Genomic DNA, 17,701 nt, shown 5'->3' on the forward strand with positions numbered 1-17,701 from the left:
TTTTTTACTTGTTATTTGATTCTTTTGACACTTTAAAAAATAGATACAGATTAGTTTTTTTTAATATAATGTTTTTTCAAGATTTGTGAAATTTTTTTCGAATTGTTCTGTATTTTTTTTTATAAAGTAATTTTTTTTACAATTAAAAAAAAAAATTTCATATTTTTTTTTATGGATGAAATATCAGCAAACAAGGGATCATCAATGTACTTGTCCCGACCTTTTTTTCCTAGGGGTAAAGATTTGTTATCAGCAAAAGTGATATGGATGGCTGAATCAGTGTTGTACGCACCGCTATGGTACGTGGGTCGACCCCCGTTCAAAATAGAAATATCTATAGGCTCAATACTGTTAGCTATGCCAGTTCCAAAACCGCACTCATGAGAGTCTCCCCATAGGGTGTGGTGGGCATTAAAGTCCCCTCCGACTAAAAATTGGTCTTTAACTGAGCGAAAACATTGGTCCATTCCTGAGACGATATCGGTCCACCTCTCGGTGGCCTATAACATGATGCTACTAAAAGTTTACCGTCTTTGAGATCCAAGTCCACAGCACATACCTCCATCTTATTGTTGCAATTATTAAGATTGCGAATTATTTTGTATCTCAGCGTGTCTTTGATTAAGATTGCAACTCTTCCTCCTCTCTGATTTGGTCTATCCGTCCGCACCACGTCGAATCCCTTCAAATAAAATGAATCCTGTGGTTGAAGCCAAGTTTCTGTCAACAAAAAAATATCAACATAGCGTGAATTGTACTGTAATTCAGGTACTTTTTGTCTAATGCTTCGGGCATTCCATTGAACGATACTAAGTTTGTTCCTCTGTCCGTCCATTTTTAGGATGAGTGTGAAGGTTTATCGTCTTCTTTAACCTCTCTAGTAAGAGAGTGGCGTTGTTATCATCTGCGAGTACTTGGGAAATGGTGATTAATCCCTCCACGATTTCTTTGGGTAGTTTCCTGAACCCTTCTCTAACTATATTAGCGAAAAGTTCTTGTCGAAAATCTTGTTTCCGCGTATCATACCGACCTCTTGATGTCGAGACCTGATTCGAGGTGCTTGCTTTGTCAATATCGGGTTGAATATATTTGGATGACTGCGATGTTCGAAGTCTGGTGTTCTGTATCTCCTTTCCTTTCAATAGCGATGGAAAGTTTGCTATCGTTTTGATGGGGACGTTAGGACGTTGAATAGTCCCTTCTTTAGTTTTTTTCGCGAGCAGATATGGTAAGTTGTCATAAGCCATAATCCGATTTATTTCTTTTTCTTTGCAAAGAGTTGGACACGTTTTATCTAAAGTGCTGTGGTTTTCACTACAGTTTATGCATTTAGCATCAAGTTCACATTTCTGGTCCTCTTGAATATGATAGGGACCTCCACATTTCAAGCAAAGTTGCGGCCTTGAACAGTACTTCTTCGGGTGTCGTAATTTTCCGCAGTTATAGCAGATTGTGACAGATTCAATATACGGAGTGACCCTTACTCGAGTTCTCCAGATAAAAATGGCCTCGGACAAATTCTTGCCTCTGATTTCGACACAAACTGATTCGCCATTTTGCCACACGGGACGACCGTCAACGATCGTTCGTTTAGGCAGGCGACGAAGGCTTATAACCTCTATTCCTTTGTTATTTTCTTCAATCGCCTCCTTGAGTTCGTCGATTGTTATGTCGAGAGGAACATCAAAAATCTTGCCCTTCCGAGAGAGAGCATATTGTGGGACGAAAGTTTTCAGTCCCATTTCTGTTAAAAACTGATTCGAAATAGATCGATTTGCTTTGTCTCGAGAGGTAAATGTGAGAATCCACTCGTTTTTACCGTAAGTGTCAAGCATGTCGTATTTGATATTTGATTTTCTCAACTTCTGTGATATTTTAAGAATGGGGAGAACAGGATCATCTTTATTTTTTGAAAGAAACTTGACATGAATCACGTACGGGCCTTTATCTTGGTGCTGATATAAATGGACGTTTTGCATACCTTCTAGTGTTTCTTTGTTACCTGTTGCATTTTGAGAACGATTCGCCTCAGACGTGTCTTCTTTGTCTTCAAAAATTCCGAATGGATCGTCATTATTTTTCACGACCTGACCGTCCCGTCCTTTCCTTTTTTTTTTTATTTTTCTTGACTTTTGGTTTTGTCCTTACTTTTAGTCATTTTGGGTTTCCTGATTAACAGTAAGGAAGCCTCCGACGTTTGTGACTCGTTCGTTCCTTCTTCGTCAGTTTAGTCTCTTCTTATATGCATTCTTTTCTAGCCATTCCTTATAGCCAATCCCACTTTGGGTCTGACTATTTTCTTTCAAATGTTGTGTGGCGAACTTATCAAAATCAGATTCCTTCGTTCTTGGACCGAGTAGCGTCCCGTCCAAGGGTGAGGTTATGTGCAGCCGTGCAGCAAAAATTCTATTTCTCTTCTGTGTCGCAAATCTATTTCTTTAACTGAACTCCACCAGTCATCAGCGTCACCATCCTCTTTATTTAAACTTTATTATAGAAGAGATCTTTGAAAAAAGGCGAAAAACTGAAAAAGAAACGGCAACGAAAAGCAAAAAAACGTGGGGTCCTCGCCGTGGTTCGATCCAATCTCCCTCTGGAGCACAAGTCTGTGGGCTCCCGAAGCTTCTCATCCCCGCCACTACACGGCAAATCCGTCAAGACAGTTTCTCGTAAGCGGATGGTTAGGTCTGCGTTTCAATGTAATACGCATCGCTCTACGCCTCAACATCCTCAGCGCGTCTAGGGCACGGAACGGGTCACTCAGCCCTACTGATGAGTCTGTGACCGTACCGAAGATGAAACGCAACGATCCCATTCTTTTCCACCGCTACGCACTTGCGTAGGGATCTTCAACACCGACCTAACCATTCCTTAATTACACGGAAACTCCTCGACGGTACACGATTTGTGTAATGGACTCGGGCCTGAACGTCCCCACGGACGCGCCAGGCACACCGAGTCGCTACAACGAATGTAACGCTCCGAGCGGGAATTATAGTAACTATTATTTCGAATGATTTAGTTTTGGGTGGGTTCGATTGATAAGAAGTTGAAACTCGCCTTGCGAATTTCTCTTCAATAACTCAAGACAAAGATTTAAATGTTTGATGAATATATTGACGAAAATATGGATCTTGACTCTTCGGCTGACAACAATGTTCTCTCTTAATTCTATTCCGTTCGACTTTTAGTCTCACAAATCTTTTGATTCTCACGCGCAGACTCCGTACGCTCCGCTCATACGCGGACCAATCACGTTGTTCTTCATTCTCCCACTCATTCGAATTCTGGGGTCTCGCGACCCACGCTTCGGTTTCACACGCTCGCTTCGCAACCACACAATGCCCTTATTATTCTAGGTCCTTAGCATAAGAGTGACGAAGGATATGTCCTAGCCTAATGTTTATAAGATGAAAGTGGGTAAAAGTATCGTATTGGAATACTAGAAATATTTATATAAGAAATCAAAGAAAGCCTTATTTCGATACATTTCAACGTATGGAGATTATTATAATGTAAACTATAAGAATGAGTTAGTCAATACGTTCGTATTTCTTATCGACTAGCGGTTATTGTTTATGCTATACATATATATTAGTCACCCAAGTCCGTCACGTTCCTCTCATTTGTTAATATTTCAATGATCAAATTATCAAATCCGTATGAAATGCTAAAGTACGAAATTCGCAAATTCGCGGTTCTTAGCGCAGAAATCAGCGCACTCTGGTGACGAATTACGCATTCGTCACACGAAATGCAATGTGGTGACATCTATACGAAAGTTCGCGCAAACTAAAGTTATGTACTCTCAGCTAGATAGGACAGACGTGTCCTAAAGCTGTTACATTTTTTTTCTATTTCTATAGACGTTTTACATTCTCAATAAAAAAAAAAAGATAGTTATTCTCAAAATAACGAATAATGCCCGTTTTCTCCAACGTTAATCTGAGTTTAAACTCGGTTCATCCTATCTCGAAACTATATGAAAAAAATTGAACTGAGTTTGAACCGCATCGGAGAAAACGGCCATAAGAAGATACTCGATTATTCTGGTAAGTGACAAAAAGGAGAAAAAGGGTGCATGCTGTCAATAGTGACAGTTCGTATCCATTGTTGTGCGCTCGAGCACGTACTTCTATTTTGTTGCTTGTTGCTCGGTAGTATACTTGGTTATACAGACGTTACCGATGGCTTCGTATATTACCATTGTACATATTTAAGCTGTCAAGTGTGCAGCCAACTCAAGCAAAAAGGTTATTGCACATGCACGTGATAATCTTTTTAACGCGTTATTAAATCACAATTGTACCGAATTAAATTGTGGAAAGTTGTGTGTAATAAGAGCGGACAGGTATTAAACCGAAACTAGAAAACTATACTTGACACAGCCGTTTGTCATTGTCTACGATCGAATGACCGATTAGATCAGTAATGGATGTCCTTGCTACCAGTCTCGAAGCTCTCATCCGTAAGTTAGCTTATTAATTGTGTCTTATTTTTGCTGAAATAAAAAAATTGCTAATGCACTTGTACAATCCTCAGAGAGAGCGACCAATTCATTGAATGAGAAACCAGATGTGGCAGCCATAGAAGCATTCTGCACAGTGTTAGGTAAAGAATCTAAGGGGGTTCAAATAGCTGGCAGACTTTTGGCTGCATATATACAATCAGCAGTTGAAAAAGAAGCATTGCAGGCGCTAACTGTGAGTTCACTGTGCTTCAGCTAGTCATATAGGTGTATTTTCCTTTCTATTCAGTTAATAATTCCTAATTCTTTATTCAGCTACTTGACACTTGCATGAAGAGGTGTGGCCATACCTTTCATGCAGAAATAGGCAAGTTCCGATTTCTCAATGTCATGATCAAACTGGTGTCACCTAAATATCTGGGTGATAAAACAGCATTGGCAGTGCGTCTTAAGATATTCCAACTTTTATCAACTTGGGTCAGAGACTATCCTAGAGAGGTGAAAATCAGAGAAACTTACGAAATGCTCAAGAAACAGGGCATAATAAAGGTACTAGTAGCCTTCATCGAGACTGCTAATCAAGAAACAATGATTAAACAAAGCTGTCATATTGATTGGTATATAGGATGTACCAATCTCACCAGTGATTGATGACACCGAAATAATGAGCAAGTCTGTTACCAAAGTGAGGAGTCCCATTTTTGAAGACGAGGAAACTACAAAATTGCTGCAGGAATTGCTTCGAAGCAAAGATCCTTTTGACCTTAAACTGGCAAATAAATTGATCAAGAGTATGGTGAAAGATGTAAGTACTTGGGGTAAGATAAAAGGCTGGTGTACCTTTGATAAAGGAAGTGCTCAATGTTTATTACTAAGGATGAGAAAAGAGTTCAACTAAACTGCCAGAGAAACATGGAATTGGAATCGATTCGAGTTAATGTAAAACTGTTATCAGAAATGCTTGAATCATATAATTCTGAGACAAGTAGCACAGAGGACATTGAATTAATGAAAGAGCTTTATGATGCCTGCGAACGTCTGAAACCAATCGTCACAAGGCTAGCTTATGAGACTCATGATGATGATAAAACGGTTGGTAAGTAGTATGTAATCTTTGCCAAAGTTGAATATCATCCTTATCCAGATATTGAGATCACCAAAGAGAAGGTGGGATTCGGAAAATAGGTGAGGTTTTGGCAGCCAACGACGAATTGACACAGGTAGTTGAAAAATATTCATTGGTAATGATGCCGAAACAAGGATTTTCATCACATCTGAACAATGCTACCACATCTCTCCTCGATCTGTCTTCACCAATCGATTCGATCGACACGACTTCGAACGCAAACAAAAAAAGTCACTCTACTGATTGCACTCTGGACATACTAAAATCGGATATCGAATTACTCGGTGATGTATTCGGTCCCATAGAAAATACTTCCACCATAGAGGGGCGTTACAACTCTGCATTTCCTTTTTCTGATACAACCATTATGGAACCCGTTGGTATCCTCCCAACTTCGAAAACGAAAGGTCATTTATTTTTTCCAAATTATTATAATTCTATATTCTTCAGTATTCCATATCTGTTCCAGTATCTTTTCATCTTTCAACAGAAAGCCTGAATTCGAGTGGTAATTTCGACAGTAAGACGCGGGCTCTAGATGATTTGAATCAACTCGGTGAAATACTGCTAAAAGAAAGTCTTTCACAAAGTAATGTTATTAGTCATTCCCCGAAAATTAATGCAAATTCCTTCAGTAATGTCATCAGGTAAATACTAGAGAACAATTATTACCATTGCTAGAATATATCTAGAAACTTTCACATTGTTAATTGTACTATAGTAGACCGCTATTGCTGAAAACTACTTCATCGAACGCTAAAGTTTGTTCATCAATCAACGAAACTCCATCATCGTCTTCAATGACGGCAGATTTTCAACCAGGCATAAATGGTCCCGCTAATATTACTGACAATAACGAAAAACAGTTCGATTTGAGTGATTTGTTGAACCACGAGGATGATGCGATGCTCGACGCGTTGTGTTGGTCTTCTATACAAAATATAGACTCAGACTCACAAATGAAAAACGAAGGGCAGGGAAAGGAGAAAAATGAAAATGCCGCCTCTTCAATGTCGAATAATATTGATGAAGAAATAAAGTCTTTAACCGACATTCGCGTCACCATCGACAGCATCAAACCGGGTAAGACTATTGCTCTATAATCCATAATTTTACGATTTATTTAGGTTGCTCACAAACAAGCTTTACCGGTGATGTAGTAGGGCAGTGTTATGTTGTGCTAGGGTTGTGCTCTAGCTAGAATGCACTTAAGGAGTAAGTGTTGCTATAAATTTTTTTGGGAGGATCCCGTTGTGTACAAGCTGTGCATTCATTTGTGAGTTCTTACAGGGACAATTCCACCTCTGACCTTGATGGAGGAGAAAAATGGCATCACGGTTGTACTCCATTTTGCGAAAGGTAGTCCACGGGCAGATATTACAGTTATTGTCGTTACAACAATGAGTAAAAACTCCAAACCACTGGGCAATTACTTATTTCAGGTAGTAATATCAAAGGTAAGTCCTTCTGACCCGAAAATCTTCCTTCAGATTTTTTTTATCACCAATAATTTCTGTATTTCTCAATTCTACATGTTCAGCATTGCAAATGTAGACTTGAGTCGCCGTCCGGAACTCAGTTACCAGGGCACAATCCGTTCCTACCTCCATCTGCTATCACGCAGATTCTGTTGATCGCTAATCCACAAAAGGTTGAATTATTTATACCAATCAATTTTGTATCTCAATGAACTTGTACATTCTAATTTAACCATTTCTTTCTCTTCATCATATACCCAGAATCCTGTGTCACTGAAATTCATGCTCAGCTACACGATGGACGATGAAACTTTTACCGAAATGGGACAAGTCGACCAATTGCCCATGACCTAATAAACGTTCTTGATGTGATTCTTAAAATAATTATTGTTATTATCGTTATTACGATTAGCGGAATGAATACATTATGTACATGAGATCCAGCCTGTTCAAAGTATTACCCGCTCGAGCGTTCATGTAAATAGCTTAATTATGAAATGATAATAAAGTACAATGACCGATCAACCGAATGTGCCGGTGGTTATGTTCGTTGATTTAAGTTGAACCCAAATCAACTCGTTCATGAAGAAGGTAAAATTTGGTCTCGAAAAGCCAGAGCCGTGACTGCTTTCTGATGTCCCTGATATTCCCTTTCAACGATACCTGTCGATACATTCCATAACCTGGCGACACCGTCCGACGATGCTATGTCAAACAACAATTATTATCTACTATCTACGCAACAGATTTTTCTCATCTAAAGATGTATAAAGCCATTACCCGTGAATATATATTGAGAATCAGCGCTGAAAGCAGCATCCCACACCCAGCGTTTGGCCTCGTGCTTTAGCACTTGCATCTCTGAGAAATCGGTAGTTTTCCACACTCTGGCGGTTTGGTCGGCTGATGTAGTTGTCAGAAGTCTGTTGTCATGCCGGGAAGTAATGGAAACAAACCATGGGGTTAATAATTTGTAAATAAAAATCGTTCGATCGCAGCAATAGACTTACGTGGAATCTGGACTGAATTTGCAACGGAGAGCATAACGTTTATGCGCCGAAAGTTTGTGACGAGGATTGAGCCTAGTGGGTTCTTCGCCGATTCCTCCGGTTAATGCCCATACGTAACAGTGGCCCTTGTTATTGACTGCTGCCATGTAAGTACCATCAGGGTCAATAGCTATATCTTGAATGGATGCTTCTGCTTCAGGTATCTTAAAAATACGCACGACGCAATTGGGATTATTGTCGTTAGTGTTACTATATTCATAGTCAATGCCAGAGTTTTTCTCATTACCAATTGCTCATTATGATCTGAACGAAGATCCCACAAATGTATTATTCCACTTTGATCTCCAACAATGAGTTCTGCCTGATTTGGATGAAGGCAAACACAATTCACTGGAGCAGAAACTTGAAATATTCGTTGCACGTGAAAAGTGCTTGACCTAAAATTAATGTTTGGCCTGTCAGTAGTTATACTATCATACTTCTCTTTAGAGTTATATTAATTGGAATGGTAATTATTCAAGATTTTTAATGATGAAATGAAATGTGATTATTATCTTTCATTATTAGTCTATCTTGTATGTTTAGGCTAGGAGGTTTTCTTTGATATTTATTGGACTATTTTTGTCATTCCAATTGTTGTATTACAGGTTAAAATTGTATATTCAAAATATAACACGATAACCAGTAAATGTTAATTTAATTAAAGATATTATATAATATGAAACTGTACACAGAAGGAATTTTTTAATGAATCAACTCATGCTTGGGCTGTGGAGAATCAGGGCTGCTTCATTGATGTTACGTAGTATATAAAATAAGTCAACATTTATACAAGGAGTAATGAGTTTACCTGAGATCCCAGATTCTGGCTGAGCAGTCTTCACTTCCTGTGTACATCCATTTACCTTCTTCCTGGGACATTGAAACATATCATATTTTTCTCAGTACAAGATTTTTAATCCTAGTTTCATACTTTTGGAATGAGAATATGAGAAAAGTAGCGAAAACCTCATTCGAACATCCGTCAAAATTTTGTACTTGCTCAACTTGTTTTTACCTTCAGCAGATATTTGGAAGAGATGAAAATTTTAATATTATAATGAGAACAGATATTGGTATTCAAAATATTAAGAGCAGCTATATTGTAAAAAAATAATAAGAATTTGTGATATCTAACCAGAGATGAATCTACGTTATTGCTGAATTGACAAAAATTGTCAAATGCTCGTGCTGATTTGTGAGTAGTCTTAGAAACCCATAGCTTATGAGCAGGAAACAAAGTCAGTGGGCTATTTCAATACTAAAAATAAAAAGTTTGATATTAGTAATAAAGATATGAATGTTCTAACCTGAAAACCGAGACTGGTTACGTTCTTGGAAGCTCCGTCATAATTTAGAACGGTGTTTGGATTACTTGACGCTAAATCGTGCATAAAAATGTTTTGATACCCTGCTGCTGCTATGACGTTCTTGTCAGGGGTTATATCGAGAGCGTTAATTTGCTGAAATTCCGTAAATATTTTTACGCTTGTAATATATAGCATTTCTTGAACCAAGTGTACAAAAAAAGTAACTGTCATGTACCGAAACAGGATGTTGAAGGGTGCGTTGACAAACTCCCGTGTGAGCTTGCCATATTTTTATGGTATGATCGTACCCTCCAGTAACAAATATGACTTTTCCATTAGTTGATGCTGATCCTTCTACAGCCATGATCCAGGCCTCCCGATAATTAGTTCTCTATGGAAACGATGGAAACTATGTATTCTATCAGTCGTGTTTTCGAGGGTTTTAGGCCCGCTACACACAGTTAATAATATTGCACAATAAGTTTGTATGGTGATAGTGTGTAGTGCGCCATAAATGTAAGGCCTGCTACACACGGTCAATAATATTGCGCAATATAGGTGATTGCACAATATTATTGAACGCGTAGATGTAGTATTGAAACATTGCGCAATCATTGAACAGAAGTTTGAGCTATCTTAAATTTATGGCGCACTATACACCATACAAACTTATTGTGCAATATAACTGTACAATATTATTGACCGTGTCTAGCGGGCCTTAGAGGAAAATAAAAGTTCTACGTTCTTCTTCTTTTTCTCCTATTTAGGGCAGGTTTGTTCGGTATTTCTATATCTACCAACGTATATCTCTCTCTCAATTATTATCGTTCGCCTCGCCCAATCACACCAGCCCATGGCAATGAGCGTGAGAGAGAACGAAAATGTACATGCGCATGCGGCGCATTCACACTTTTCGTAGGGCTACTTAAACTTAGCCCCCCTATTTCGACTTTTTAAATTTTTTCTAACGCGAATCGTTTGAGGGTCGTTTGACGGTGTTTGTTTGATCAATTAAAACGTTTGTTTGATCATAATAATTCTAAAAAACGAAATTGAAAATTTGAAAAAAGTTAGCCCCAATTTTTTAATATTTTTATAGTAGCAAGGTCTAATTAGGGTCAAATCGACGGGGAATCGTTTGACGGTGATGAATATACGTTTGTTTGATCACAGTTATTGTAAAAAGAAGAAAAAAAGACATTCCAAAAAATGTTTGATGATCGGCCATTTCACCCAGAGCAGTCAATCTCAAAAAATATCGCTGTTCTTCTAATTTTCACTGAAACCATTTCATAATCGTTTGGTAGTGATTGTTAGATTAATTGAGACATTTAAAAAATATATAATCACTCTAAAATAGGAAATAGAAAATTTCGTCGAAGTCCGATCGATTTTTCTGATACACCCAATAGATGCGAAGAATCGTCTCGGAGCATTACGAGACCCCATATTGCAACTCTTGGACATCAGTTCTTTGCGTCTTTGCGAGGTTATCAATACAAAAGTTTTAAAAATCTTATAAACTCTTCGATTACACGAGCGATACGAAAGTGATACTATTATATTTTATGAATGAGAACAACCAATAAATTACCATTGTTGCAACTTGATATGCTCTTTAATGAAAATTATGATATGAAGTTTTGTATCCTTCGCAAATCATGAGTTTGTATATTTCAAAAATTAGTATATTGATTTATTATATCGAATTTTGAAAGAACTTTTTCCTATCATCCTTTTGTATTCCTATAGTCATTTTTTAAATTTCAGACTTGCTGGAGTCATCCAATCCACGCCAGGACTTCAAAATAGAACATAATAAAATGGAAAAAGCATAAATAAAAATAATTAAGAAAACTATAAAAGTGGATAGCTGTATAAGTGATTAACTGCATATAATAACATAATATATTGATATTAGCTTTGCCGGGTTGTCCCTCGCTCTAATAATAATCTTTCAGTCTTTTTGAATCTTCTTAATTTTTTTAACTTTTGTTATTTGCAACAAACAATCCCCTAGAGTAGTAATATGGCGTATTGTCGAAAACGTTACGAACAGATGTAATTTCATCACAACAATAAAAAGTTTTGAAGAATTTAAAGTAATGAGTTTGAGGAATGTCAAGAGAGTAATATTCAGAGAAAGTATAGTCTCGGCGAGAGCCTCGGGCCAGCAGACGACAAGGCTGTCAATGTACTTGTCCCGAGACTCTACCGAGTCTCTTGATATATTTTCTCAAGTAGAGAGGGAAAAAGTTATCTAATCACCATCATTGACATAACAACATTGTATTGTACTGCAAAAAGTACAATTACAGAGAACATTTGAAATTTTTATAGAAAAAGATATTTTGATGGCAATTAAGGAGTTTCGGTACAAAAGTCTAAATGTTAAGAAATTGATGAAATTTGGTGATAATGTTCTTCAACATCAAGTGCGAAAACACAAATTTTTTCAAATTTTTTTTCTACTTAGTTATCGAGTAATTACGCATTAAAGCAGATTTCTTATGCCCGGAATGTATACCTATATATATAGGTCAGACGGCAGATTCCAGGACATATTCCAGTTTTGAGGACAATTCTGGAATTTTTTTTAGTAACACGGATGGCAAACGTTGCGCTCTTTGGCTGGGCTACTCCGGGGATTTTGACCTAAAAATTCCGTCTCTCCGGCGCCGGAGAGACCCACCCATTTACTTCTCAAGAATTTTCTTTTTTCTTTGTTCAAATTTAAAAAATTGAAGAAAAAAAATTCTTGAAAAGTAAATGGGTGGGTCTCCCCGGCGCGAAGCGCCGGGGAGACGGAATTTTTAGGTCAAAAACCCCAGAGTAGCCCAGCCAAGGAGCGCAACGTTTGCCATCCATACCTTTTATAGTAGCATGATTCTGGAATTTTTTTTAGTAACACGGATGGCAAACGTTGCGCTCCTTGGCTGGGCTACTCCGGGGATTTTGACCTAAAAATTCCGTCTCCCCGGCGCGAAGCGCCGGGGAGACCCACCCATTTACTTTTCAAGAATTTTTTTTCTTTAATTTTTTAAAATTGAACAAAGAAAAAAGAAAATTCTTGAGAAGTAAATGGGTGGGTCTCTCCGGCGCTTCGCGCCGGAGAGACGGAATTTTTAGGTCAAAAACCCCAGAGTAGCCCAGCCAAGGAGCGCAACGTTTGCCATCCATACCTTTTATAGTAGCATGATTCTGGAATTTTTTTTAGTAACACGGATGGCAAACGTTGCGCTCCTTGGCTGGGCTACTCCGGGGATTTTGACCTAAAAATTCCGTCTCCCCGGCGCGAAGCGCCGGGGAGACCCACCCATTTACTTTTCAAGAATTTTTTTTCTTTAATTTTTTAAAATTGAACAAAGAAAAAAGAAAATTCTTGAGAAGTAAATGGGTGGGTCTCTCCGGCGCTTCGCGCCGGAGAGACGGAATTTTTAGGTCAAAAACCCCAGAGTAGCCCAGCCAAGGAGCGCAACGTTTGCCATCCATACCTTTTATAGTAGCATGATTCTGGAATTTTTTTTAGTAACACGGATGGCAAACGTTGCGCTCCTTGGCTGGGCTACTCCGGGGATTTTGACCTAAAAATACCGTCTCCCCGGCGCTTCGCGCCGGGGAGACCCACCCATTTACTTTTCAAGAATTTTTTTTCTTTAATTTTTTAAAATTGAACAAAGAAAAAAGAAAATTCTTGAGAAGTAAATGGGTGGGTCTCTCCGGCGCTTCGCGCTTCGCGCCGGAGAGACGGAATTTTTAGGTCAAAAACCCCAGAGTAGCCCAGCCAAGGAGCGCAACGTTTGCCATCCATTCTATTAAATGGGTTCCAGGACTGTCCTGGAACCTGCCAAATGTCTCGGTAAACACCGTGATAAACATATAAATGTCCTGGAATCTGCCGTCACATCTACATATATATATGGAAACGCTATGCTTATACACGTGAACTTTAGTGATCAATTACTCGATAACTGTGTAGAAGAAAAATCTTAAAAAATTTGTATAGTCAAATTTGGCACTAAAGAATATGTTCACCAAATTTTATACAATTCTGAACTTTTTGAATTTTTTAATTTTTTTAGCATGGGTTAGCATGGCAACATTGTATCGCCTGTATCGAAACTCCTTAAAGTTTTTTATCAAATTTTACATGGTTTCGTGACTGCAAAGCACCGAAAGACCTCACTCCTTCCCTCCTAAGGCTAGCAAAGCTCAAAATTCTCGAGGGAAAACACGACTGGCGAAAACTCCTGACAGCGGATCTTCCGAGAAAAAATTTCCAGAAAAACGTCAATGATTCAAATTTCAACGAAGTTTCCATTCGAGATAAAATCGACAATGGTCTCTCAAAGTTTCGAGCATTGAGTAATTCTCATAAAAACTTACATTCCTTTTTTACTATTTCCTGCTTCTAATGATACTGACGAATTTTTCGTTGAATTTTGAATCTAAATTCGGAAACTTCAATCGATAATAATATCGACGAACTTCCTCATTTCTGTAAAGACACAAATTTTCGGTTAAAGGAGGCGAATTTCATTTTCATAGTTCAAAATTATGAATGGGGACCAATGTATTATTAGGAGTTTTTTCTCTTCTTTCCCTCGCGAATTTGACAACTGAGGAAGAAATAATTTTCATATCAATATTTATTGTGCAAAATGTATGAATACCTCACGAAAAAAATTCCTTTTTGCGACTAATAATGTTGTTGTTAAATAAATAAGAAAAAAAATGAGAAGCACCAGAACCAATATTTGTCACGAATATGACTAGAGGACTAAAGGAGTTGGAGATCAAGAATTTTGGTATTCAGTTGAAATCAATTATTTTGTTCCAAATCCATATTCTCATGAATATTTGAAAGGTTTTATTTGATTTTTCATAGAAATTGTCGACATAGATGCTTACGCCTAGCTGGAATTTATTTACCAATAAATATAATCGGTCATTGAGTCGTTACAGAAAAAAATTATCAAGAAGATTGAAAAAAGCGTATTATCTGATAAAAATTGATTAACTAAGCTCAGTATATAGATTTATAGATTCTCCTGTTACCGAACAACGATTTCGGTCGAAATCTGTTCGAATATGTAGACAAAAAAAGCGGATGAGATCAAGTTTTTTTCAACTTTCACGAGTTGAAGTCTTTTTTTGACTTTTTTCCGTTTTTTATAACTCTTTTTTTTTAGAATTTGTATTTATGTCGATGTTTACGTGGCGTCGGAGACCGTGGACTGTTCAATCGGTGGTTCCTGGATGTTCGCGAGGACAAGAAAAATACTGTTTAAGGCATCCGGCAAATCTGGAGCGGTAAAGGAGTCACGGGTGCTTATTCTTGTACGGAAATCACGAACGACACTTGCTCCATGGCGGTCTGCTTTGTGATCTGTAAAAATGATGAAAAATATGGAATCAGCAGTTCTCTAGTGTAAATAAACGATTCTTTGAACCATTTTTCGCTGGGTCATTTCCGCCCGAGCAAAAACTCACTAATTTATATTTCATTTCTTATCATTACTCTTTGACTCATAACTCGCGTTTATATTCAAATTCGTGAGAACCGGTGGTGTCAGATGCTCAACGAAAGCTTGGAAGCAGTTCTGCGACAAGAAATTTGTTAGGAAATCTTGGATATACTGGTTCAAATTTCTATGATGAATTGAATCTTATAGCAGATCTAGATCCTCCTCTTCTTCATCCTCATCAACGATACCTTCAATTCCAAATATTTGAAAATTAGATTTCCGAAAAATGATCAATTTCCTTAACATAGAAAGTTCAAAACTTATGAACAGTTTGAAAGGAGCCGGAAAATACTTACGAAGTAAATCAGAGCCGTCGTCTGGATCAAGTATCGTGTCTCCACCGTTCTCGTCATTCCCGCTATCCAAAGCCTGCATCGTTTAAAAAATAATTGATTTTATGAATATAGAAAATAATAACTCAGTCAATTTCTCATTTGACAAAAGATAAAAAATACAATACGAACCTCGGTGTCATTTTTCACGGCAATTGCTTCCACATCAGTCGACAATTCATTTACAAAATTTCACAATTGTGACAAGCACAGGAATGATAGTCCACTGAAAAGGTAGCGTGAGAAATTTGCTTCTCGTTCTAACGCCGCCTTCGTTATGTAAAAAAATTGACTCGTTACTTTTTTCTCATTGAAACTCAAGTAAATCCAAAAAAAACCAAAAATCTGCGAATCCGTGAATATCTGTTCACCTTTGACTGTGATCTCGTTCAATCTCGTGTCATTGTTAGTCACACGGTGCTCAAGGACGTTCGACAACGCTGTCATCATTATTTTCCTATCATAACCACTGAAAAACAGATATTGCCACTCTATAAGCGACCGGACCGTTCTAGTGAAATATATTGTTAAATCTCTTGCAAAGTCAAGCCTGCATGGTTTTGGGTGTGATAGTTCGCAGTGCCAAAGAATCTGACAGTGGTGAACCCGAACAAAATAAATCTGAAATGAAAATCAATAGAATTTCGGTCATTTGCAATGAAAGGGGGTAGCTTTTTATTATGACTCACCGTAAATTGAAGCTCTTTGCTGAGAATATTTGAGGCAGCAGAAGACGGTGACCTTGTGTCTCGCCCCATTGAAAGATGATAACGCCTCCTAACAAATACGCAAGAATCTATATTCTGCTTGTCCGTCCAGGATGACGTCCTGAAAACTTAGAACAGAACTTGTTCAATTCTCTTGGCAATCTTGTTCTTCACTTCTCACCCTTGTTCTTCACCCTCGTAGAGCGGATTGATATATATCATTGTTCTACTCATATTCATTGGAATACTTAGAGCTTAAGTTATTATATCCACTGTATAACGAGGGAATGAAATTTGTCAAAAGAAATGACAAACAAGAATGATTTTGTCAATTTTATTACCTTGCAATCCAGGTTGAACTTGATTTTCCTGAAGTAATACTAGAGGTAAAACTCTGATTGCAATTAAACTGCAGCTCTGTAAATCGCCGGATATTTCCTGATACTTTGGAGGCTCGCTCTTGAGGAAAAAGATTTTTATGAAAGATTATTTCAAGAATTATTAATTATGACCATTATTATTATTAATAAACACTAATTAATCACATCACTGATAATTACCCTATTTACTTTTAATTAACCATGATTCATCATTTATTGAATTGCACTCCGCACCCAATAGCTCTTCGGGGATCATAACCTAACACGTCAATATACGTGCAACCTGGGCAACCACGAAAACGTGCGTATATCTATATATTCATATCAGCGAAATTTGTAATTTCGTATTTTAGAGTGATTATATTTTTTAAAAATGTCTCAATTGATCTAACAATCACTACCAAACGATTATAAAATGGTTTCAGTAAAAATTAGAAGAACAGCGATATTTTTTGAGATTGACTGCTCTGGGTGAAATGGCCGATCATCAAACATTTTTTGGAATGTCTTTCTTTCTTCTTTTTACAATAACTGTGATCAAACAAACGTATATTCATCACCGTCAAACGATTCCGCGTCGATTTGACCCTAATTAAACCTTGCTACTATAAAAATATTAAAAAATTGGGGCTAACTTTTTTCAAATTTTCAATTTCGTTTTTTAGAATTATTATGATCAAACAAACGTTTTATTTGATCAAACAAACACCGTCAAACGACCCTCAAACGATTCGCGTTAGAAAAAATTAAAAAAGTCGAAATAGGGGGGCTAAGTTTAAGTACCCTTTTCGTAGCACTTCCGTTACACACTTCCGTAAGGCTCGCTACACACGGTCAGGTAATAATATTGCACAGTAATATTGCTCAATAAGTCTGTATGGTGTGTAGTGCGCCATAAATTTAAGATAGCTCAAACTTCTGTTCAATGATTGCGCAATGTTTCAATACTACATCTACACGTTCAATAATATTGTGCAATCACCTATATTGCGCAATATTATTGACCGTGTGTAGCAGGCCTTACTTCAAAAAATTGAACTGAGTTTGAACCGCGTCGGAGAAAACGGCCATTAACGTGTTCGAATTGAAATGAACGCGGTGACGCTGGTTGCGTTCACGTCATGTTCGACTGTGTTCGACACTTGGTGCCAAAGAGACTATAAGGAGGAGTGCAATCTCGGCGACACGCTCGGCGATCGGGCACGTCCGTAAAAGTGTCGGGAAAGAGGGTTCCTCATCTCGAGCGGCGCTGTTGTAGTTTCGTACGGTGGCGCATGCGCACAATGTACGCGTTATATACGCGCATGCGTTGCTGCCAGCTGA

At 37.8% G+C, this 17,701-nt stretch overlaps 3 protein-coding genes and 1 long non-coding RNA gene across 11 annotated transcripts; 2 read left to right on the forward strand and 2 right to left on the reverse strand.

Annotated features, from left to right (window-relative positions):
• The first annotated feature begins 3,802 nt into the window (after positions 1–3,802).
• Gga (ADP-ribosylation factor-binding protein Gga) lies at positions 3,803–7,602 on the forward strand. Of its 3 annotated transcripts, none has more exons than XM_043415917.1 (11): positions 3,803–4,468; positions 4,543–4,703; positions 4,784–5,017; positions 5,094–5,273; positions 5,345–5,564; positions 5,636–6,001; positions 6,085–6,241; positions 6,319–6,677; positions 6,885–7,051; positions 7,135–7,245; positions 7,334–7,602. In XM_043415917.1, exons 1-11 carry the CDS (start codon positions 4,432–4,434, stop codon positions 7,424–7,426), a joined length of 2,085 nt encoding a protein of 694 aa, XP_043271852.1. In that variant the 5' UTR covers positions 3,803–4,431; the 3' UTR covers positions 7,427–7,602. The 3 variants fall into 3 exon arrangements, with proteins under 3 accessions (XP_043271852.1, XP_043271851.1, XP_043271853.1); XM_043415916.1 differs by having other exon boundaries at positions 3,805–4,468; positions 6,316–6,677; XM_043415918.1 differs by having other exon boundaries at positions 3,806–4,468; positions 5,654–6,001; positions 6,316–6,677.
• Positions 7,442–17,464, reverse strand: Lst8 (MTOR associated protein, LST8). 2 transcript variants are annotated; one of them, XM_043415920.1, is made up of 8 exons: positions 17,429–17,464; positions 9,667–9,822; positions 9,432–9,584; positions 8,933–8,994; positions 8,369–8,519; positions 8,083–8,285; positions 7,853–7,995; positions 7,442–7,777 (listed from the first exon to the last, which is right to left on the reverse strand). In XM_043415920.1, the coding sequence occupies exons 1-8, from the start codon at positions 17,447–17,449 to the stop codon at positions 7,653–7,655; spliced, it is 1,014 nt and encodes a 337-aa protein (XP_043271855.1). In that variant the 5' UTR covers positions 17,450–17,464; the 3' UTR covers positions 7,442–7,652. The 2 variants fall into 2 exon arrangements, with proteins under 2 accessions (XP_043271855.1, XP_043271854.1); XM_043415919.1 differs by lacking the exon at positions 17,429–17,464 and adding an exon at positions 10,233–10,301.
• On the forward strand, positions 10,137–11,533 carry LOC122408847 (uncharacterized). Its single transcript, XR_006260555.1, has 2 exons — positions 10,137–11,096; positions 11,202–11,533. It is a non-coding gene; the product is annotated as an uncharacterized lncRNA (long non-coding RNA).
• Positions 14,279–16,789, reverse strand: LOC122408846 (uncharacterized). 5 transcript variants are annotated; one of them, XR_006260553.1, is made up of 8 exons: positions 16,559–16,789; positions 16,340–16,457; positions 15,981–16,126; positions 15,663–15,912; positions 15,424–15,590; positions 15,256–15,328; positions 14,925–15,147; positions 14,279–14,820 (listed from the first exon to the last, which is right to left on the reverse strand). XR_006260553.1 is itself a non-coding variant. In XM_043415922.1 (5 exons), exons 3-5 carry the CDS (start codon positions 16,047–16,049, stop codon positions 14,645–14,647), a joined length of 495 nt encoding a protein of 164 aa, XP_043271857.1. In that variant the 5' UTR covers positions 16,050–16,119; positions 16,340–16,457; positions 16,559–16,679; the 3' UTR covers positions 14,279–14,644. The 5 variants fall into 5 exon arrangements, 2 of the variants coding, with proteins under 2 accessions (XP_043271857.1, XP_043271856.1); XR_006260552.1 differs by having other exon boundaries at positions 14,953–15,147; positions 15,424–15,561; positions 16,559–16,679; XR_006260551.1 differs by having other exon boundaries at positions 15,424–15,561; positions 16,559–16,679.
• Positions 17,465–17,701: the final 237 nt, after the last annotated feature.

Source organism: Venturia canescens, chromosome 4 (assembly GCF_019457755.1).
Source record: "Venturia canescens isolate UGA chromosome 4, ASM1945775v1, whole genome shotgun sequence".
Lineage (NCBI taxonomy): Eukaryota > Metazoa > Arthropoda > Insecta > Hymenoptera > Ichneumonidae > Venturia > Venturia canescens.